At 39.4% G+C, this 21,930-nt stretch overlaps 3 protein-coding genes and 1 long non-coding RNA gene across 5 annotated transcripts in view; 2 read left to right on the plus strand and 2 right to left on the minus strand.

Moving 5' to 3' along the window:
• Window positions 1–15,773, plus strand: part of alox12 (arachidonate 12-lipoxygenase) — a 32,974-nt gene extending 17,201 nt beyond the window's left edge. The window contains exon 15 of the mRNA XM_037758341.1: window positions 14,898–15,773. Within this exon, the coding sequence (XP_037614269.1) occupies window positions 14,898–15,077 (180 nt within the window). The 3' untranslated portion in view covers window positions 15,078–15,773. The remainder of the gene's footprint in view (window positions 1–14,897) is intronic.
• Window positions 3,125–6,015, minus strand: LOC119481443 (calponin homology domain-containing protein DDB_G0272472-like). Its single transcript, XM_037758339.1, has 2 exons — window positions 3,681–6,015; window positions 3,125–3,348 (listed from the first exon to the last, which is right to left on the minus strand). Exon 1 carries the CDS (start codon window positions 5,752–5,754, stop codon window positions 3,739–3,741), a length of 2,016 nt encoding a protein of 671 aa, XP_037614267.1. The 5' UTR covers window positions 5,755–6,015; the 3' UTR covers window positions 3,125–3,348; window positions 3,681–3,738.
• On the plus strand, window positions 3,246–11,176 carry LOC119481452. Its single transcript, XR_005205189.1, has 2 exons — window positions 3,246–3,576; window positions 10,804–11,176. It is a non-coding gene; the product is annotated as an uncharacterized LOC119481452 (long non-coding RNA).
• A 636-nt stretch (window positions 15,774–16,409) lies between the features above and the next one.
• rnaseka (ribonuclease, RNase K a) lies at window positions 16,410–20,515 on the minus strand. 2 transcript variants are annotated; one of them, XM_037758350.1, is made up of 5 exons: window positions 20,307–20,515; window positions 19,292–19,374; window positions 17,964–18,090; window positions 17,769–17,819; window positions 16,410–17,378 (listed from the first exon to the last, which is right to left on the minus strand). In XM_037758350.1, exons 1-4 carry the CDS (start codon window positions 20,379–20,381, stop codon window positions 17,796–17,798), a joined length of 309 nt encoding a protein of 102 aa, XP_037614278.1. In that variant the 5' UTR covers window positions 20,382–20,515; the 3' UTR covers window positions 16,410–17,378; window positions 17,769–17,795. The 2 variants fall into 2 exon arrangements, with proteins under 2 accessions (XP_037614278.1, XP_037614279.1); XM_037758351.1 differs by lacking the exon at window positions 17,769–17,819 and having other exon boundaries at window positions 20,307–20,493.
• Between the last annotated feature and the right edge of the window lie 1,415 nt (window positions 20,516–21,930).

A 21,930-nucleotide genomic window follows, 5' to 3' on the forward strand; every position in this document is an offset into this window, starting at 1 on the left:
TAGACAAAAAAACAAACTTGTACCACTATTATAATATTATCAAAAAATACAACTTTGATTTTGTTGTTTATGTTATGCTTGTTTACTTTATAAGATACTGTAGGTTTAAACTATTTATTCTAACAGCTCATAATGAAGTCCGACAAACAGGATCATCAACGAGGAGAGACGGGAAATATAAAATATTCATCCACAACATTTACTTTACTCAAACTGCTTTTTCAGTTACAGAAACAAAAAACTGATCTCCCTCCAGATATGAGAGAAATGTTAAAAAAGTGTCATGTTGTCTCATCAGGAATCTCTCTGCCCCGTCAGAAGCTGCTCTTTCCCTCGCCACTCTGCTGCTCTGTAGCCGCTCTGTGAGCGCCACTGGCCGGCTCTCCAGCGAGCTACGCCCGCGGGCGATTGTGGAGCTTTTTAACTCCAAAAAGGCAGATAAACACAGGTTCCTGTTAATTTATAATGCACATCTGTGTTGTGATATTTAAACAAACTATCCGTCAACAAGGAAATAAAAGCCTCTTGTCTACGAGGCCGGAGTGAGCTCCAGCAGCTCACAGCGGTCTCTGAGCGTGACTACCCGGCTTGCTGGCAGCGACCCGGGCAGGCGCTCGCTGGCTGTCACGGTATTCTGTGGAGCTTCTAAACTCAGACAACGGTGGAACAAATGTTCGATTCGCCATCTAACTTCGTAAAACTGCCGATATTAATATTCTACACAGTTGATTTCTCGCCTCAAAAACTTTCAGAAGTGAATTTAGTGTTGAAATGGCTACAAAAAACGTAAAAAAACGAGCAGCTTTTGGCTGCTGTTTTTGTACTCGTAGCCTGTACTGTTCCAGCGCTTTGCATTGTGGGATACAGTAGGCGAGGTAGACTGGTCCGATGCATACTGGAGAATTTTTCCAAATCAGTACGTCATCTGGGTATTTTTGGCATACTGGAGATTTTGCTTTTGTTCGCATACTGCATACTACATACTACATTTTGGCCAAATCAGTACGTACTACTAGTATAGTATGCGGTTTCGAATACAGCCCTGGAGTCTATCGTACTGTGAGTACACATGTCTGACTGTTCTACTTGGCTGGGGCCGACACAACAGGACATATGTTCTGCATATGTGAACCTTGTTCTTCCATTGGAGCTATTGCTCCGCTAGCCATCAGGACACCATAAACTGGGTGACCAACTTTACATCGATGTGCATTGCTGCAGACGCATTGACTGTTCCACTGTTAGTGTTCTCCAACGTTACACAATGTCTCTTTTATTGTGACTATCTGTCTATGTTATGGAACACTACTGTTTTCAACATAACTAGTTCAGTATTGATTAACCTCACCGCAGGTCTAATAATCCATTGTTGGTAATGTCCTGCAATGTTCTATACTGCCTATTTCCAAGAGTAAGCTCAGACTTTGTTCTTAAAGTATATACATGTATATATTTTATTTTTTATTTTATTATTTTTATTTTTATTACACATATATCTTTGCTTCTTTCTCTACTATTATTATTTATTTTTGTATCTCTATCTTTTATTTTCCTTGTACTATTATATTTTTACTACAGAATTTATAGCTAAGATATGCTGCAGTGCGGCCTTATTTTTTTTATACCATTAATGCACAAAGACAATGCTAATACTTAACATAACCTCTTGTTATACTACTGGCTATATCGCCGCGGCACCTGCTCCGGTTCTCGTTTTTTTTCTTCTTTCTCGTCTTACCCTGTTGTGCTCAGACTCTAATAGAGCTATTCAAGTACTGATAGAGTCTCCTGGTTTACACCATTGGTAATGTTCCCTAACGTTCTATATTGCCTTATACCATGGGTAAACCTAAGTTGTGTTCTCGAGGCAGTCTACCTGTTGTTCTTTCACTTCACTGCTATTACTTTCTTTGCGCGGAATCGGTAAAGTTATTGTTCATATACTGTTCATAACGGTTTACATTTGTTAATGTGTGGGTTTAAATGAAGAGATGTGGGTGCCGAGACGTCTTTAGAAGGAAAGCTGACAAAGAAAGGTATGTTGGTGCCAATTTATTTGGCAGAAAAGGTTTTTATTATGGGAAATAGAGAGATAGGGGGGTGGGTTTGTCTGGCGGGGAGGGATAGCACAGGGAGGGTGAGCCAGACTGGGGTGGTTGGGATGACCTCTTTGCTTGTCTACTCTTCATCTGGGAGTCCTTGTTGGTTGGACTCACGTACACTACCTTGTGTGTTTTTGTATGTTGCACTTTTTTTCTTTATTATTGTTTGTTGCTGGCACTCTAGGACCGACCTGGCATATGTGCGCGACCCCTTGTCTAGTATCCCTCACATCCTTCCACTCCTTAAATCTTTTGGCGCGCTCGGGTTATAAATTAAATATAAAAAAAACCAAATGTTTTCCTATTAACCAACTGGCTGCTGATTTACCACCGCCGTCAATACCTTTTAAATTATCTAAAACAGGATTTAAATATCCAGGCATCGTTATCACCAGATCGATCCGCTCGCTACAGGATCAAAACCTTACAGCACTCACGGCGGCAGTCAAATCTGATTTACAGAGGTGGAGCCGTCTACCGCTTTCTTTAATAAAATTTTTTAACATAAATCAAAACGAAATAGAGAAAACTAAATAGGGAAAAATAATAATAATAACAAATAAATAAATAAAATAAAAATAAAGAGAAAATAAAATAAAGAGAAACAAAGTAAATAGTGATAATAAATCACAACAAATAAATAAATACCAACAAAAATCAATAGAAGAATAAAAAATAAAAAATCCCAAGTTGTTACATATTAATTTAGTTCACATCAATTAAGAAAAATTGAGTTATTGGAGACCACTCGTTATGAATACATCTGTCCTTAGGTGTAACTTGCAGTGATGTTTTCCATGTAGTAAAAGGAAGGTGTTTTTAATTTAATTATTTTCTTTGTAACTCCAGATAAAAACAAACTTAGAAACCAACATATAAAATCAGTTGCTGTTTATTTTCAGGCTATATGAGAACTCATCAGTTCTTGTCTCCTGATCTACACATCAAACAAAACATTCAATGTTTGTACACATGACACACGCGGTGCAACTTTTTCAACATCAACCGACCAACAAACATGACAAGATGATCTATTTTATTATTTATTTATTTTTAAAAAGAGATGATTTTTTGTAGCAGAAGGTATTTCGACGGGCCTCACAGACCCGTAAGCATTAGTAATCATATATTTGTGAGGACCAGTTTCAGTTTTAGACCAGAAAAGTGAACTCACTTCACTTCACACAGTCAAAAACCAAGTCATACGCCGCCTAAGAGCTGTTTAGGGGGTTAAGACTGATCAGTCCTCACAAGTATACAAGAACTTGTGTGTGTGTGCATTAGTAATCATATATTTGTGAGGACCAGTTTCAGTTTTAAACCAGAAAAGTGAACTCACTTCACTTTTCCATGTAAAAAACCAAGTCATACGCCTCAAAAAGCCCTCTTCAAAGGGGTTAAGACTGATCAGTCCTCACAAGTATACAAGAACTTGTGTGTGTGTGCATTAGTAATCATATATTTGTGAGGACCAGTATCAGTTTTAGACCAGAAAAGTGAACTCACTTCACTTCACACAGTCAAAAACCAAGTCATACGCCGCCTAAGAGCTGTTTAGGGGGTTAAGACTGATCGATCCTCACAAGTATACAAGAACATGTGTTTGTGTGAGTGTATGTGGTGCGTTTTTTTCGCCTCAGTGTTGAGTCGTGCAGCAGAAGAGCCTCCTGAGCCACTTGTTCTTTTTCTTGGCGATCTGGTTCTGTAGATCAGCCAGCTGGGTCTTCAGGGTGCTCTCCGACTCATTCCACTCCTGCTCCTTTTCACGCAGAGTCTCGTTGAGGTCTTCTGTGGCCTGAAGGAGGGATGACTTGTCCTTCAGCTCCCGCTTAGTCTTCTTCAGAGTAGCCGCGAGAGTGGAGTTCCTCTCTTTTTCCTCAACAAGCTGAGCAACAAAGGAGGCGGTCTGAGCTTCATGCTTTCTAGTCAGATCAGCCGTGAGGTCCTTAAGCTGTGCTGAGAGGGATGAATTTTCCTGCTCAGCTTTCTTCAGAGCAGCCGCGAGCTTCTTTTTCTTCTGCCTTTGTCGTTCCAGCTTAGACAGAATGAGGGCGATGTGTTCCTCTGTCGCCGCATTGGTGGTCTCCACTTGCTGCTTCTCCAGCTCTTCTTCGACATGCGCCTCTTCGACATGCGCCTCTTCCTGCCACCGGATCCGTCCGGCCTCGATCTCACACTCAGCCTTCTCCAGAGTAGCCGCGAGCTTCTGTTTCTTCTGCTTTTGTTGTTCCAGCTGAGACAGAATGAGGGCCATGTGTTCCTCTGTCGACTCCTGGATGGTGCTTTTCTTGTTGGAGGGCTGAGTCCGCGGCAATTGTTTGGACTGATCCACAACTTTTGCCAACCCTTCGGTCTCCACTCGCAGCATCTCCAGCTCTTCCTCAACCAGCGCTATGTCCTGCTGCTGGCGCCATCCGGCCAACAGCTCCCACTCGGCCGCCTCCAGAGCATCCAAGAGCTCGGTGTTTCTCAGTTTTTGCTCATGAAGCTGAGCAACAAAGGTGGCAGTCTGACCTTCCAGCTTTCTAGTCAGATCAGCCATGAGGTCCTTGGTGATTTGGATCCGAGCATCCGGCTGGGCAAGATTGGCACCCTGAAGCTGTGCTGAAAAGGATGAATTTCCCTGCTCGGTCTTCTTCAGAACAGCCGCGAGCTTCTGTTTCTTCTGCTTTTGTTGTTCCAGCTGAGACAGAATGAGGTCGATGTATCCCGCTGTCGCCTCCTCGGCGGTGCTTTTCTTGTCTTTACAGAAGAAGCAGGTCTTAGTCCGCGGCGAGTCTTCAGACTGATCCACGACTTTTGACAACCTTTTGGTGTCCACTTGCTGCTTCTCCAGCTCTTCTTCGACCTGCGCCTTGTCCTGCTGCTGGTGCCGTCCGGCCTCGAGCTCCCATTCGGCCGCCTCCAGAGCGGCCGCGAGCTCTGTGTTTCTCAGTTTTTCCACATGAAGCTGAGAAACCAAGCAGGCAATCTGATCTTCCTGCTTTTTAGTCAGATCAGAGAGGGATGACTTCTCCCGCTCGGCCTCCTCCAAAGCAACCACGAGGGCGGTGTTTTCCTCTGTCTGCTCCCGAAGCTCAGCCACAAGGACGGCTCTTGACCTTTTTCTGGTCTCAGGAGGACAAGGAGGAGGCTTGCGACGCAGCTTGGCCTGCTCCTCCTGTGCTTGGACAGCTTCTCTCAGCTTGCTCAGTTCACAGTGTATCTTTTGTGATTGAGTCTTCTCGCTTTCCAGAGCTTCTTCCAGTTCCAACTCGATGAAGGTTTTATTGACCTTTTCAGCGCAGAGCTCCTGTTCAAGGGCTTTAATCTCTCCCTTCATTTCGTTAAGCAGTATCTGCTGGTCTTTTATGAACAGCCACTGCTTAGCACCTTGTCCATGGGCGTTCTGGAGCGCGCCTCCGAGCCGCTCCAGCTCCGATTTCATGAACTCCATATTCATCTGCATTACTTTTCTCTCACGGCTCCAGTCGACGTCGTCCTGTTCTCGGAGCCGAACGTGGAAACTGGACTGGAGGAGGTTTCTCTCCTCGGGTGCACTTTGGGTTCGCCCCGCCTCGCCGTCCTTCAGTTCACAATTAAACTGACCTTCCGAAGAACCGGAGTGGAAATCTTCTGAAGGGTAAACCTTGGATTCAACGTATTCCGACATGACTTCTGTAGGATCAGTTGATATTCTCCTCTGTCAATGTTTTTCCGTTTGCAAAGTGCACGAACGTGTGACTGTCAAACTTCTCTGAGTGGAATAATGTCTCTGATTCACACTTGGTGCCAGTCCTGTACTTATACACTAAATATGGCTTAATTACATCATTCCGTTCCATCCTGACATTATGATGTCATATAGCAGAGAGGCTTTTAACTCCAAATGACATCGTTCCATCTATCCTGCAGTCTGCTGTTGCCATGGATACCAGTTTGTTTATGTTTGAATGTATGAATGTGATGCTTTCTGAGGATTTTCTAAAATATGGCAAAGAAAGTACTACAAAGAAATGATGGATGTCACATGCCCACTTTATGATAATCACATCCAGTTTTGAGGGCAAGTCATAGTCAAGTCAGCACACTGACACACTGACAGCTGTTGTATTTTTATGCTAAATGCAGTACCTGTGAGGGTTTCTGGACAATATTTGTCATTATTTTGTGTTGTTAATTGATTTACAATAATAAATATATACATACATTTGCATAAAGCAGCATATTTGCCCACACCCATGTTGATAAGAGTATTAAATACTTGACAAATCTCCCTTTTAAAGGTCCCATATTGTAAAAAGTAAGATTTTCATGTCTTTTATATTATAAAGCAGGTGATATATAAATACTGTGAAAGTATCAATACACTCAATCCATTTTATCCACTTTAGACTTTTAGAAAATCTGCAAAATGTTGCTGAAAGAAGGTGTTTTTTTAACTTCTTTTTATGTCCATACATTGTTCTATTAAGTAGGGATGAATAATATTTTTTCGTCCATAGGCCCAGAGAAAACATAAATGTTCAGGGAGGAAAAAAAACATGTTTATTTATACTTATATTAGGAGAGAAGAGAAGTATAGAAAAGGAATTGAAAAAGAATAAATAAAATAAAAATGAGAGATAAAGTTAGAAAATCGAAAGAAAAGAATAAAAAAAAAAATTAGGAATAATAATAAATAAAAAATAAATAGAGAAAAATAAATAGGGAAATGATAATGACAATAATAATAAATAAATAAAAATAAAAATGAGATAAAGTTAGAAAATAGAAATAAAAAAATAGAATAGGAATAATAATAAATAAATCAAAACGAAGGACTTCCGGTGACGCTGGAATGTAGCAGACGTGTTGGCCTCGCTCTCCCGCGAATTCACTCTAAAACAGTACTTTTCCATAACCCCTGAGATTTAAATAGCATATTTTTGAACAGTACCTGCTATATTAAGCTCCTGCAACACCGGCATAATGTCAAAATCAGCGAAGTCTAGGAAGGGCGAAGCCGAAGCTCCGAGTATGTGTGGTAGCGTTAGCTCATGCTTAGCCGACATGGCAGGCCTGCTAGAGGAGCACAGAGCTAGCATCTCCGCTGATTTTAAAACAGTCTTCGCGGCCCTCGAGGTGAAGTTGAACATCACCCAGGCTGCAGTAACCAACACGGCCAACGTATAGATTCTCTGGAGTCAAATGCTGATCTGCAAGATCGGAGAATTCAAGCGCTGGAGGAGCGATGCACGGCCCTAGCCGATAGCAACGCCAAGCTAACGGAAAAGACCGCGGACCTGGAAGGTCGGAGCCGAAGGAATAATATCCGCATTGTCGGTCTCTCGGGCTGTATTCGAAACCGCATACTGCATACTACTGAGGAGCGCAGTATACAGTACATACTGTGTTCCTGAGTAGTATGCAGTATGTGACAGTTAAAGGGATGTATTTAGCAGTATGCTAGACGAGGCTTTAGCCTTCAAACCAGCTCTTAAAGAACGGCAAAAAAACAAACTTGTACCACTATTATAATATTATCAAAAAATACAACTTTGATTTTGTTGTTTATGTTCTGCTTGTTTACTTTATAAGATACTGTAGGTTTAAACTATTTATTCTAACAGCTCATAATGAAGTCAGACAAACAGGATCATCAACGAGGAGAGACGAAATATAAAACATTCATCCACAACATTTACTCAAACTGCTTTTTCAGTTACAGCAACAAAAAACTGATCTCCCTCCAGATATGAGAGAAATGTTAAAAAAGTGTCATGTTGTCTCAACAGGAATCTCTCTGCCCCGTCAGAAGCTGCTCTTTCCCTCGCCACTCTGCTGCTCTGCAGCCGCTCTGTGAGCGCCACTGGCCGGCTCTCCAGCGAGCTACGCCCGCGGGCGATTGTGGAGCTTTTTAACTCCAAAAAGGCAGATAAACACAGGTTCCTGTTAATTTATAATGCACATCTGTGTTGTGATATTTAAACAAACTATCCGTCAACAAGGAAATAAAAGCCTCTTGTCTACGAGGCCGGAGTGAGCTCCAGCAGCTCATAGCGGTCTCTGAGCGTGACTACCCGGCTTGCTGGCAGCGACCCGGGCAGGCGCTCGCTGGCTGTCACGGTATTCTGTGGAGCTTCTAAACTCAGACAACGGTGGAACAAATGTTCGATTCGCCATCTAACTTCGTAAAACTGCCGATATTAATATTCTACACAGTTGATTTCTCGCCTCAAAAACTTTCAGAAGTGAATTTAGTGTTGAAATGGCTACAAAAAACGTAAAAAACGAGCAGCTTTTGGCTGCTGTTTTTGTACTCGTAGCCTGTACTGTTCCAGCGCTTTGCATTGTGGGATACAGTAGGCGAGGTAGACTGGTCCGATGCATACTGGAGAATTTTTCCAAATCAGTACGTCATCTGGGTATTTTTGGCATACTGGAGATTTTGCTTTTGTTCGCATACTGCATACTACATACTACATTTTGGCCAAATCAGTACGTACTACTAGTATAGTATGCGGTTTCGAATACAGCCCTGGAGTCTATCGTACTGTGAGTACACATGTCTGACTGTTCTACTTGGCTGGGGCCGACACAACAGGACATATGTTCTGCATATGTGAACCTTGTTCTTCCATTGGAGCTATTGCTCCGCTAGCCATCAGGACACCATAAACTGGGCGACCAACTTTACATCGATGTGCATTGCTGCAGACGCATTGACTGTTCCACTGTTAGTGTTCTCCAACGTTACACAATGTCTCTTTTATTATGACTATCTGTCTATGTTATGGAACACTACTGTTTTCAACATAACTAGTTCAGTATTGATTAACCTCACCGCAGGTCTAATAATCCATTGTTGGTAATGTCCTGCAATGTTCTATACTGCCTATTTCCAAGAGTAAGCTCAGACTTTGTTCTTAAAGTATATACATATATATATTTTATTTTTTATTTTATTATTTTTATTTTTATTACACATATATCTTTGCTTCTTTCTCTACTATTATTATTTATTTTTGTATCTCTATCTTTTATTTTCCTTGTACTATTATATTTTTACTACAGAATTTATAGCTAAGATATGCTGCAGTGCGGCCTTATTTTTTTTTTATACCATTGATGCACAAAGACAATGCTAATACTTAACATTACCTCTTGTTATACTACTGGCTATATCGCCGCGGCACCTGCTCCGGTTCTCGGTTTTTTTCTTCTTTCTCGTCTTACCCTGTTGTGCTCGGTCTCTAATAGAGCTATTCAAGTACTGATAGAGTCTCCTGGTTTACACCATTGGTAATGTTCCCTAACGTTCTATATTGCCTTATACCATGGGTAAACCTAAGTTGTGTTCTCGAGGCAGTCTACCTGTTGTTCTTTCACTTCACTGCTATTACTTTCTTTGCGCGGAATCGGTAAAGTTATTGTTCATATACTGTTCATAACGGTTTACATTTGTTAATGTGTGGGTTTAAATGAAGAGATGTGGGTGCCGAGACGTCTTTAGAAGGAAAGCTGACAAAGAAAGGTATGTTGGTGCCAATTTATTTGGCAGAAAAGGTTTTTATTATGGGAAATAGAGAGATAGGGGGGTGGGTTTGTCTGGCGGGGAGGGATAGCACAGGGAGGGTGAGCCAGACTGGGGTGGTTGGGATGACCTCTTTGCTTGTCTACTCTTCATCTGGGAGTCCTTGTTGGTTGGACTCACGTACACTACCTTGTGTGTTTTTGTATGTTGCACTTTTTTTCTTTATTATTGTTTGTTGCTGGCACTCTAGGACCGACCTGGCATATGTGCGCGACCCCTTGTCTAGTATCCCTCACATCCTTCCACTCCTTAAATCTTTTGGCGCGCTCGGGTTATAAATTAAATATAAAAAAAACAAATGTTTTCCTATTAACCAACTGGCTGCTGATTTACCACCGCCGTCAATACCTTTTAAATTATCTAAAACAGGATTTAAATATCCAGGCATCGTTATCACCAGATCGATCCGCTCGCTACAGGATCAAAACCTTACAGCACTCACGGCGGCAGTCAAATCTGATTTACAGAGGTGGAGCCGTCTACCGCTTTCTTTAATAAAATTTTTTAACATAAATCAAAACGAAATAGAGAAAACTAAATAGGAAAAAATAATAATAATAACAAATAAATAAATAAAATAAAAATAAAGAGAAAATAAAATAAAGAGAAACAAAGTAAATAGTGATAATAAATCACAACAAATAAATAAATACCAACAAAAATCAATAGAAGAATAAAAAATAAAAAATCCCAAGTTGTTACATATTAATTTAGTTCACATCAATTAAGAAAAATTGAGTTATTGGAGACCACTTCGTTATGAATACATCTGTCCTTAGGTGTAACTTGCAGTGATTTTTTCCATGTAGTAAAAGTAAGGTGTTTTTAATTTAATTATTTTCTTTGTAACTCCAGATAAAAACAAACTTAGAAACCAACATATAAAATCAGTTGCTGTTTATTTTCAGGCTATATGAGAACTCATCAGTTCTTGTCTCCTGATCTACACATCAAACAAAACATTCAATGTTTGTACACATGACACATGCGGTGCAACTTTTTCAACAACCGACCAACAAACATGACAAGATGATCTATTTTATTATTTATTTATTTTTAAAAAGAGATGATTTTTTGTATCAGAAGGTATTTCGACGGGCCTCACAGACCCGTAAGCATTAGTACTCATATATTTGTGAGGACCAGTTTCAGTTTTAGACCAGAAAAGTGAACTCACTTCACTTTTCCATGTAAAAAACCAAGTCATACGCCTCAAACTACCCTCTTCAAAGGGGTTAAGACTGATCAGTCCTCACAAGTATACAAGAACTTGTGTGTGTGTGCATTAGTAATCATATATTTGTGAGGACCAGTATCAGTTTTAGACCAGAAAAGTGAACTCAGTTCACTTCACACAGTCAAAAACCAAGTCATACGCCGCCTAAGAGCTGTTTAGGGGGTTAAGACTGATCAGTCCTCACAAGTATACAAGAACTTGTGTGTGTGCGCATTAGTAATCATATATTTGTGAAGACCAGTTTCAGTTTTAGACAGGAAAAGTGAACTCAGTTCACTTCACACAGTCAAAAACCAAGTCATACGCCACCTAAGAGCTGTTTAGGGGGTTAAGACTGATCGATCCTCACAAGTATACAAGAACATGTGTTTGTGTGAGTGTATGTGGTGCTTTTTTTTCGCCTCAGTGTTGAGTCGTGCAGCAGAAGAGCCTCCTGAGCCACTTGTTCTTTTTCTTGGCGATCTGGTTCTGTAGATCAGCCAGCTGGGTGTTCAGGGTGCTCTCCGACTCATTCCACTCCTGCTCCTTTTCACGCAGAGTCTCGTTGAGGTCTTCTGTGGCCTGAAGGAGGGATGACTTGTCCTTCAGCTCCCGCTTAGTCTTCTTCAGAGTAGCCGCGAGAGTGGAGTTCCTCTCTTTTTCCTCAACAAGCTGAGCAACAGTGGAGGAGGTCTGAGCTATATGCTTTCTGGTCAGATCAGCCATGAGGTCCTTGTTGGCTTTGATCCGAGCCTGCAGCTGGGCAATATTGACATCCTTAAGCTGTGCTGAGAGGGATGAATTTTCCTGCTCGGCCTTCTCCAGAGCAGCCGCGAGCTTCTGTTTCTTCTGCCTTTGTTGTTCAAGCTGAGACACAATGAGGGCGACGTATTCCTCTTTCGCCGCATTGGTCTCCACTCGCTGCTTCTCCAGCTCTTTTTTGACATGCGTCTCTTCCTCCCACCGGATCCGTCCGGCCTCGAGCTCACACTCAGCCTTCTCCAGAGCAGCCTCAAGCTTCTGTTTCTTCTGCTTTTCTTGTTCCAGCTGAGACAGAATGAGGGCGATGTGTTCCTCTGTTGACTTCTGGGTGGTGCTTTTCTTTTTTTTGCAGATGAAGGAGGGCTTAGTCCGCCTCAATTGTTCGGACTGATCAACAACTTTTGCCAACCCTTCGGTCTCCACTCGCAGCTTCTCCAGCTCTTCCTCGACCAGCGCCATGTCCTGCTGCTGGAACTCCAGCTCTTCATCGACCAGCGCCATGTCCTGCTGCTGGCGCCGTCCGGCCTCCAGCTCCCACTCGGCCTCCTCCAGAGCGTCCAAGAGCTCGGTGTTTCTCCGTTTTTGCTCATGAAGCTGAGCAAGATTGGCACCCTGAAGCTGTGCTGAGAGGGATAACTTTTCCCGCTCGGCCTCCTCCAGAGCGGCCGCGAGGGTGGTGTTTCTCTGTGTCTGCTCCTCAAGCTGAGCAACAAAGGAGGCAGTCTGATCTTCATGCTTTCTAGTCAGATCAGCCATGAGATCCTTGGTGGTTTGGATCCGAGCATCCGGCTGGGCAAGATTGGCACCCTGAAGCTGTGCTGAGAGGGATGAATTTTCCCACTCGGCCTTCTTCAGAGCATCCGCGAGCTTCAGTTTCTTATGAATTTGTCGTTTCAGCTGAGACACAACGTAGGCGATGTATTCCTTTATCTCCGCAAGGGTGGCGTTTTTCTTGTTTTTACAGAAGAAGCAGGGCTTCTGAACGTCTTCAGACCAATCCGTGACTTGTGCCAAACCTTCGGTCTCCAGCTCTTCTTCGACATGCGCCTCTTCCTGCCGCCGGAGCCATCCGGCCTCGAGCTCACGCTCAGCATTTTTCAGAGCAGCCGCGAGCTCCTGTTTCTTCTGCCTTTGTCGTTCCACCTCAGACTCAATCTGGTCAATGTATTGCGCTGTCGCCTCCTCGGCGGTGCTTCTCTTGTCTTTACAGAAGAAGCAGGGCTTAGTCTGCGGCGAGTGTTCAGACCGATCCACGACTTTTGCCTTCTTCGTGAGGGTGTTGGTCTCCGGCAGGGCTGCGTTGCAAGCCTCCTCCTTGGCCTGCTCCTCCTGTGCTTGGACAGCTTCTCTCAGCTTGCTCAGTTCACAGTGTAGCTTTTGTGATTGAGCCTTCTCAATTTCCAGAGCTTCTTCCAGTTCCAACTCGATGAAGGTTTTAGGCAGCTTATCAGCGCAGAGCTCCTGTTGAAGGGCTTTATTCTCTCCCTCCATCTTGTCAAGCTGGAGCTGCTGGTCTTTTATGATCTGCCTCTGCCTATCACCGTGTCCCTGGATGTCCTGGAGCGCGCCGCCGAGCCTCTCCAGCTCCATTTCCATGACCTCCATATTGTACTGCATTACTGCTCTCTCACGGCTCCAGACGCTGTACTCCTGTTCTAGGAGCCGTTTGTGTAAATTGGTCTGGATGAGGTTTCTCACCTCGGGTGCACTTTGGGTGAGCCTCTCCTCGTCTTCTGAAGGGTAAACCTTGGATTCAATGTATTCCGACATGACTTCTGTAGGATATCAGTTGATATTCTCTTCTGTCAATGTTTTTCCGTTTGCAAAGTGCACGAACGTGTGACTGTCAAACTTCTCTGAGTGGAATAATGTCTCTGATTCACACTTGGTGCCAGTCCTGTACTTATACACTAAATATGGCTTAATTACATCATTCCGTTCCATCCTGACATTATGATGTCATATAGCAGAGAGGCTTTTAACTCCAAATGACATCGTTCCATCTATCCTGCAGTCTGCTGTTGCCATGGATACCAGTTTGTTTATGTTTGAATGTATGAATGTGATGCTTTCTGAGGATTTTCTAAAATATGGCAAAGAAAGTACTACAAAGAAATGATGGATGTCACATGCCCACTTTATGAAAATCACATGCAGTTTTGAGGGCAAGTCATAGTCAAGTCAGCACACTGACACACTGACAGCTGTTGTATTTTTATGCTAAATGCAGTACCTGTGAGGGTTTCTGGACAATATTTGTCATTGTTTTGTGTTGTTAATTGATTTACAATAATAAATATATACATACATTTGCATAAAGCAGCATATTTGCCCACACCCATGTTGACAAGAGTATTAAATACTTGACAAATCTCCCTTTTAAAGGTCCCATATTGTAAAAAGTGAGATTTTCATGTCTTTTATATTATAAAGCAGGTTTAAGTGATATATAAATACTGTGAAAGTATTGAAAGGTTCAATCCACAGAGAAACACACACAGTCCGCATTCAGAAACTGTGTCTTTGAAACAAGCCGTCAGGATTTCTGTCCATTTGTGATGTCACAAATAAACAATATATAGACCATAGATATAAAACTGTTTTATATTTAGACCATTTCACAGTTTTAAACAAAAATATTCTAAGTGTGTCCCAGTTTATTTCCTGTGGTAGTGTATGTGAATGACATCAGCTGACAGGAAGTAAACAGCTGTTGCCTAGCAACGCAATTCCGTTGCAATTAGTTAAAACGGAGCGTTTCAGACGCATACAGGCATATTCAGGCAGACAGTATGAGGAAAATAAAGGGTTTTATGGAGATTAAAGCATGTAAACATGTTCTGGTAAAAACATGAAATACAAGCATGAACCTGAAAATGAGCACGATATGTCCCCTTTAAGGTACATTTTGAACAGATAAAAAATGTGCGATTAATTTGAGATTAGTCGCGATTAACTATGGATAATCATTTGATTAATTGCGATTAAATATTTTAATCGTATGACATCCCTAGTATCTAGTAATAATAACAAGAAAATATGTCATAATAACATAAAATTAGCTCATTATTTTTATTCAGCTTCACCTTTTCAGTCTCATTACCACTGACTTTGCACACGCTGGTCTTTCAGACAGCACATATAGAGGCCGTAATGTTCGTGAATATTTTAGAAAATGTACATAATGTGTTATATTAGTTATTTCAATCCATGTTAGCTCCTCTTTCTTCAGTTTCAGCTTCCTGTTTTCTCTCCTGCCTAGATTCCTTTGGGCCAATACACAGAGGAGCACTTCACGGAGGGGCGGGCCCAGGAGCTGATTGACAGGTTCAGAGCGGAGCTGAAAGAGATCGAGGGCCACATCATGAGTCAGAACGAAGGACTGGAGCTTCCGTACCTCTTCCTGCTGCCCAGCCGCATAGAAAACAGCATCACTATATAGAAAGACTTTCATCTCCCCCGTCCGTACGGTATGTGGTAGTATGGCGCACACCGGACACCTCTGAGATTTGTTTTCACCTTGACCTTAAATTATTTTTTTAGTTGATAATTGTTTGAAGAATTGTATCTACTGTGATATATGGAAGCCCTGAGGGCAAAAGAGAAAATTTTCTACGTTGGATTTAAATTGTTTTCTCTCCTGTGTTTATGATTAAAGAGCAGATGGAAAAAGGTTTCGCCAGGATAATCTTTTAATTAATTAATTAATTAAATCTTTTTTTTAATCTGTAAAAACAGGTGTAAAAAAGCATTCAGGTTTTCTTCAAGGTGAGTTTTAATTTACATAACTTGTTAACACACAATATATATATATGTACCTTGTGTTTAAATTTAAATTCACCTGGAAGAAAACATGAATGCTTATAGTCCTATTTAGAGGTGTATGGAGGACCACAAGAGTCACGGAAATAGTAATTTAATTGATTGATAACTAATTGTACAATAACAATAGGCATTCCTAAATTTGTTTACAGATTTATTTATTAATCTAGGAATATTTGGACTAAATTACAGACATTATTTGACATTTTAATGGGCAATACAAATAATTATAAAAAATTATTTACTAATTAATTAATCCATCGATAAATAGTTCAAATGAAAAAGGGATTTACAAAAAACACCATAAAACAGTCAATAAGTGCATCATTTCAAAATACATTTCATAAATATATAATGGAATAACAAATGTATGAATGGCTATTTTTATTGTATTAGTTATTAATCAATTAAATTCTTTATTATTATTATTTTTATTTATGAGATGCTTTATTACTACTTCTGTGACTCTTGTGGTTCTCCATAGTGGTTCACTTTATATATATATATATATATATATATTTTTTTTTTTTTTCATTTGGTGAAAAAAAAAAGTTCTTTTGGTGATAAAAAAAATAAAACTTTTTTTTCATTCTCTGAATTAATTTGGTAAAAAAAAAAAAACACCCACCAAAACATTTTTTTTTCATCTGGTGAAAATAGTTTTTTTTTTTTTTTCATTTTGTGAAAAAAAAAAGAAATTAATTTGTGGATTCGGTTGAATTCTTTCTAAAAATCTAGTGTACTCTTGCTAGTTTCTCAGCATTACCGACCCGACCTTTAAGTCATAAACACAGGAGAGAAAACAATTTAACTTACAAAAGGATAACCAGAATTTATTTTTTTCTGGTTTGCCTCTCAGGGCTTAGACGTAATGAGTCAATGTTGTAAAAAAAACAAACGTGAGAAAGTCCAAGTAGGGGGAAAATACTTTATTTGTATGAATATGTGACCATTTATGATTTCTATGACATGTTTAATTGAACAGGCGATGTACCATAAAATTTATTTAATGGTTTCAGCATCTACCACAGCCTTTCTTTTTTTTTTTTTTACCGAATTGCAAGCATAGTTGAAGCATGAAATATACCTTTCTGAGTAAAATGTTGTAAACATCTCTGAAAAGTTAATATCAGGTGGTCAACATGGACCAGGAGTCAGTGGATTGCTGGAGAAAGACCAAGAAGGACATTTACATCTGACACCAGAGACGCTGGTTACCGTCTCCCTCCATATGCAACCGCCTGTTATCATGTGACTGAAGGTCCATCACAGCTGAGCAACATCCACCCACTGATGAAGACCGTGAGATGCGGATGAAAGCTCGTACATACAAGCTCATTTTGTCGGGCTACACTCTGATTCGTTTTGTAAGTGCATTCTTTTGATTTTATTATATAAGCAGATATTTTCATGTATAGGTATTTAACATTTTTCTAGATAAGCTTTGAAGAAGTGAAAAATTCAGACTTGTGATAAATAAAAACAATCGAATCAAGCTGACTCCACATCCCTTTATGTTTGAAATGGATGCTGGACTGCAACCTTTGACACTTGATTTTAATGAGCAGCATTGCAAAACACGACTGGCAATAATCAGAAATACATTCTCTTGTCAAGACAAAATAATTTACAACCTTTTCATTTTTTTTTTTTAACAAGAATAATCACTGAGACTCGCTCCAGTCGGTAGTTTTTACGACAAACAATCAAATCATTTCAGCACTTGTGATCAGAGGTAGAATTAATCTCATCTTAAATACATAAAGGTGCAAAACATCATAGTTTAAACGTAGTTTATCATTAGGAATCAATAAACCCTGAGATTAAACCCTGAAGTCAGTGATCGGAGAACAGGTGAGCGTCCAGTGCTGCTGGGAGCTCTTCTTCAGTCCAGCAGGTGGCACTAGTGCACCAGGTACTCCTGAAGAAGAACAAGTCAAACATTAAAGTTGCATGCATTATGTTGCTGTATTTTAACAAAATGTCATGAAAAGTAAATGATTTTTGTCACAAAGGTCTTCAAATTATATTGATCAAATCTGAAGTTGATCGGGTGATATCTCTAGGAGGAGTTCGTTAAAGAACAGTGCCTGGAAATGGCAAAAAATAACCCTAAAATAGCACATTCACTTCAAAATAGCCGACTTCCTGTTGGGTTTACGGTATACCTCCAAGAGGCTTTTCTGTACGTCTCAACATGTTACATACACCCACCAAATTTCATACATCTTGGTGAAACCACTACGAGGGGCTCAATTCTAGCAATTTGTCACCTCCGTGCAAGAGACCCAGAAAATATAAAATGTTTCACCCGTCCTGAGACATGTGCCAACTTTGGTCAGTCTCCGAGCACCTTTAGCTCCTAAAAAATACAATTAACTGGCATAAATAATAATAATAAACACTACTACAGTTTCAATAGGGTCTTCTGATCATAATGTGTGTTATATTTAATGTTCAAACTGACAAGATTTTAACAAAGAAAAAACCAAATAAATGAAATCACCTTCTGTCTGTTGAGCTTTATCTGGCAGCAGGAGAAAGCTCCAACCACGACGTAGATACCAGCCGCTATGAAGCAGTTGTAGCCCACCTTGTTGTACGCCGCGTAGATCATCTGAGGAGGGTTCGTACTGAGGGGGGAGGGGACATGACAACATGTTCATTAAATTCACTTAAAGCTGTTACTGCTGCCATGTATGCATGTGTCTGTGTGTGTGTTGAAGGTGCAATGTGTAAGATCTGGCCAGAATTTGACTTTAAAGGTCCCATATTGTAAAAAGTGCGATTTTCATTTCTTTTATATTATAAAGCAGGTTTAAGTGCTATATAAATACTGTTAAACTATCAAAACGCTCAATATACGGAGAAATACACACAGCCCGTATTCAGAAATGGTGCGTTTGAAACAACCCGTTAGGATTTCTGTCCATTTGTGATGTCACAAATATACAATATTTAGACCATTACACGGTTTTAAACGTAAACATTCTAAATTTGTCCCAGTTTATTTCCTGTTGCAGTGTATGTAAATAACATCAGCTGACAGGAAGTAAACATGGACCCAAACTGTTGCCGAGCGACGCAATTCCGTTGCAATTCTATTGAAATGCACTAAAACGGAGCGTTTCAGACAGGAGGGTGAATACAGGTATATTCAGGCTGACAGTATGAGGAAAATAATGTGTATTTTGAACATTACAGCATGTAAACATGTTCTAGTAGAAACACAAAATACAAGTATGAACCTGAAAATGAGCACGATATGGGACCTTTAAAGCCTTTAACAGAATGTGACGAGGTCACACTGTTGACGTTATGTCAAAGACATCCATGTATTGTGTTGCAGAGATATCTACTGAAATGAGCCCGCTATCCGGCCTATCCTGTCTTGTAATACCACTTGCATGCCATAGACTGTATATATAAGAAGTGGACGTAGTCACCGTGATGTCACCTGTTGGTTTGTGGACTGCCGTTTAGAAGCCTCGAGTTATTGGCACAGTAAACACACAGATGACTCATGTAAACTATAGGACGCAACACGTAAATATTATATGATAGCAGTGTTATTTTGACTGACTCTAGCGGTTTGGTTAAATTTTGTGTATTCTTGCCTTGCTGTTAGTTAGTAGGTTTTTGTTTTTTTTAAATATATATAACTGAAAAATTTAAATTGAATGGTCCCAGTAGTAGAGGTGAAATGCTGCCCCCTATTTGTTTGAAGCAGGTGTTACACATTGCACCTTTAAGTAAAGAGATGTATACAGGTCTCAGTGCAGCTGTATAGTGCAGAGATGTGAAGTGAAGGGTAGTAGACAGTAGAAGACTTACTCTTTGAAGGTCTCGTTAACGGTCACAGAAACATCTTCAATCAATATTGCTGAATGTGTGGTGAAGAAAATCCCCAACATGGCCTGAGACACAGAGACACAGAGAAGAATGAGATCCTACAGTCGACATGGCAGCGTTGTTATGTAAAGTTTAACTATATAATGTAAAGTTTAACTATATAATGTAAAATCTAACTATAGATTACATTAAAACGGAAAACACTATTTTACATAGTTTGGATACTTGGATAGTTGGTAAAAACATTTTAGGCCATATATATACACACACACACAAATATACATACACATACAGTATATACATATGCATACATATACTGTATACACATACATATAAACATATTTACACACATATATACATATACATACAGTATATACTTGCATACATACATATACTGTATACACATACACATTTATGTACACGTATACACATATGCATACACACACATATATATATACACATATATATATATACACATATACACATATATATACATATATATATATATATATACACACATATATATATATATATATATGTGTGTGTATGCATATCTGTATAGGTGTACATATATATATACACACTCACACACTTTACATTATATATATATTATATTATATATATTATATTTAATATATATATATATAATTATATATATATATTATAGATAATATATTATCTATATATATATTATAATATATTATCTATATATATATTATAATATATATATATAGATAATATGTATAAAATATATAATATATAACTCAGTTTGAGCACATACTGTTTTAAAGTAGTGTTCAACTTTATGGTCACCGGAAGTTGTAATCTGTGGTTCTGTGTTTGTGATATTTATATCAGTGAGAGTAGAAATTAAACACAAAACAACTCATTACTATGAACCTGGTTTAGACGCGTCTCAGCAGCACTGAGTTGTGTTTTATCTGCAGACTGTAGAACATGAAGTTAAGAGAATAAAACAGTAAAGATAAACTCTCACCAGCATGATAACTCCCCATATGCTCAGCACCATGCCGCAGGCGGCCAGTTTAGGTCCACAGATCAGCCCTCTCATTGTTAGTCTCGGTTCTGTTCTGAAGATAAACTGGTTTCTGGTTTAACAGTCAAACAGTCACTGGTTCATCAGCTGACTGGGACCAGCACCGGATGTTCACACCGGATGTTCAACAGCTGGTCACACAAAAAGGTGAATTACTGACTTAAATATTTAATTTAAATATGCCGAATTATATATATTTCATTTGATGATTAGATGTACGCTAAATCAAACGCAAATATGTACATTATTATAAAAATGACTGTATAAATCACGACGCTGATGCTGCGTTCAGGTAAAGTCGGTAAAATGGGAAGAACAGGAAACCCCCCTCTACCTTGTGGTTACGTCACACTAGATAGTTGGTATGCCTCAGTCATTGGTATGTGTTTATCTATAAAAGCATTCTGGGTTTAGTTCCTTCTTACTTGTTTTCTCTTTTAAAAAAGGAAAACTGGAAGTCATAATCTTCATTCGATGGACATTTTACAATTTGCAGTTCCCAAAGTAGGAAAGAAAGCTTTTAGGTTTTCGGCACCTAGTGCTTGGAATAATGTACAATCTGATCTTCAACTTCAAAACGTAGTTACCTTGAATGAGTTTAAGGCTCTGGTGAAATCGCTGCAGTCCAGGTTGTCTGTGTGCAAGTGTATATATTAACGCCATATTGGAACTGGCAAGACTGGCCTGACTTTTTTCTCTCGTAAAGTTATGACTTTTTCTTGTAATATTAAGTCATAACTTTACGAGAAAAAAAGTTGTAATATTACAAGAATAAAGTCATAACTTTACGAGAAAAAAGTCATGATATTACGAGAATAAAGTCGTAACATTATGAGAATAAAGTCATAACTTTACGAGAAAAAAGTCATGATATTACGAGAATAAAGTCGTAACGTTATGAGAATAAAGTCATAACTTTACGAGAAAAAAGTCATATTACGAAAAAAAAGTCGTAACATTATGAGAATAAAGTCATAACTTTACGAGAAAAAAAGAAAATAACACGTAAAATTACTACTTTATAATATTATGACTTTATCCTCATATTACGAAAAAAAAGTCGTAACATTATGAGAATAAAGTCATAACTTTACGAGAAAAAAAGAAAATAACACGTAAAATTACTACTTTATAATATTATGACTTTATCCTCATATTACGACTTTTTTTCTCGTAAACCTTTGACTTTTTTTCCTCATAATTTTATGACTTTATTCTCGAAATCTCAGATGTTTTTCCCCTCAATGTGGCCCTAATACTCCGTCGTAGAATATAAAACGACTTGTTGAATATCGGTTGAAAAATGTAGACATTATCGTCCACTTCTATGTATTTATGGCACCAGTCTTGCCCTTTCCAATATGGCGGCGACGTTAACTAATAATTATCAAGAAGGCATTTATTTTGAAAAGGAAGTGACAGGAAGTCCCCAGAGTTGAATTTCCTTTTCCCAACTTTTTTTTTCCTTGTAGCGTGAAATTCCTAAAGTTTGTGTCTTTTGTTTGTATGTCTGGACCGAGAGTGAGTGGAAATCTGGCACCATAATAGCCCAAAAAATTTGAAT

This window comes from Sebastes umbrosus, chromosome 22 (genome assembly GCF_015220745.1).
Source record: "Sebastes umbrosus isolate fSebUmb1 chromosome 22, fSebUmb1.pri, whole genome shotgun sequence".
In the NCBI taxonomy this organism is placed as follows: Eukaryota; Metazoa; Chordata; class Actinopteri; order Perciformes; family Sebastidae; genus Sebastes; species Sebastes umbrosus.

Excerpts from the sequence above, each read along its gene's own strand:
- LOC119481443 (XM_037758339.1), bottom strand. The coding sequence starts at position 5,754 with ATGTCGGAATACGTTGAATCCAAGGTTTACCCTTCAGAAGATTTCCAC.
- rnaseka (XM_037758350.1), bottom strand. The coding sequence starts at position 20,381 with ATGAGAGGGCTGATCTGTGGACCTAAACTGGCCGCCTGCGGCATGGTG. Across the intron at positions 19,375-20,306 it reads TATGGGGAGTTATCATGCTG|GCCATGTTGGGGATTTTCTT; the intron begins GTGAGAGTTTAT and ends TCTGTGTCTCAG. Across the intron at positions 17,820-17,963 it reads TAAAGCTCAACAGACAGAAG|GAGCTAAAGGTGCTCGGAGA; the intron begins GTGATTTCATTT and ends TGTATTTTTTAG.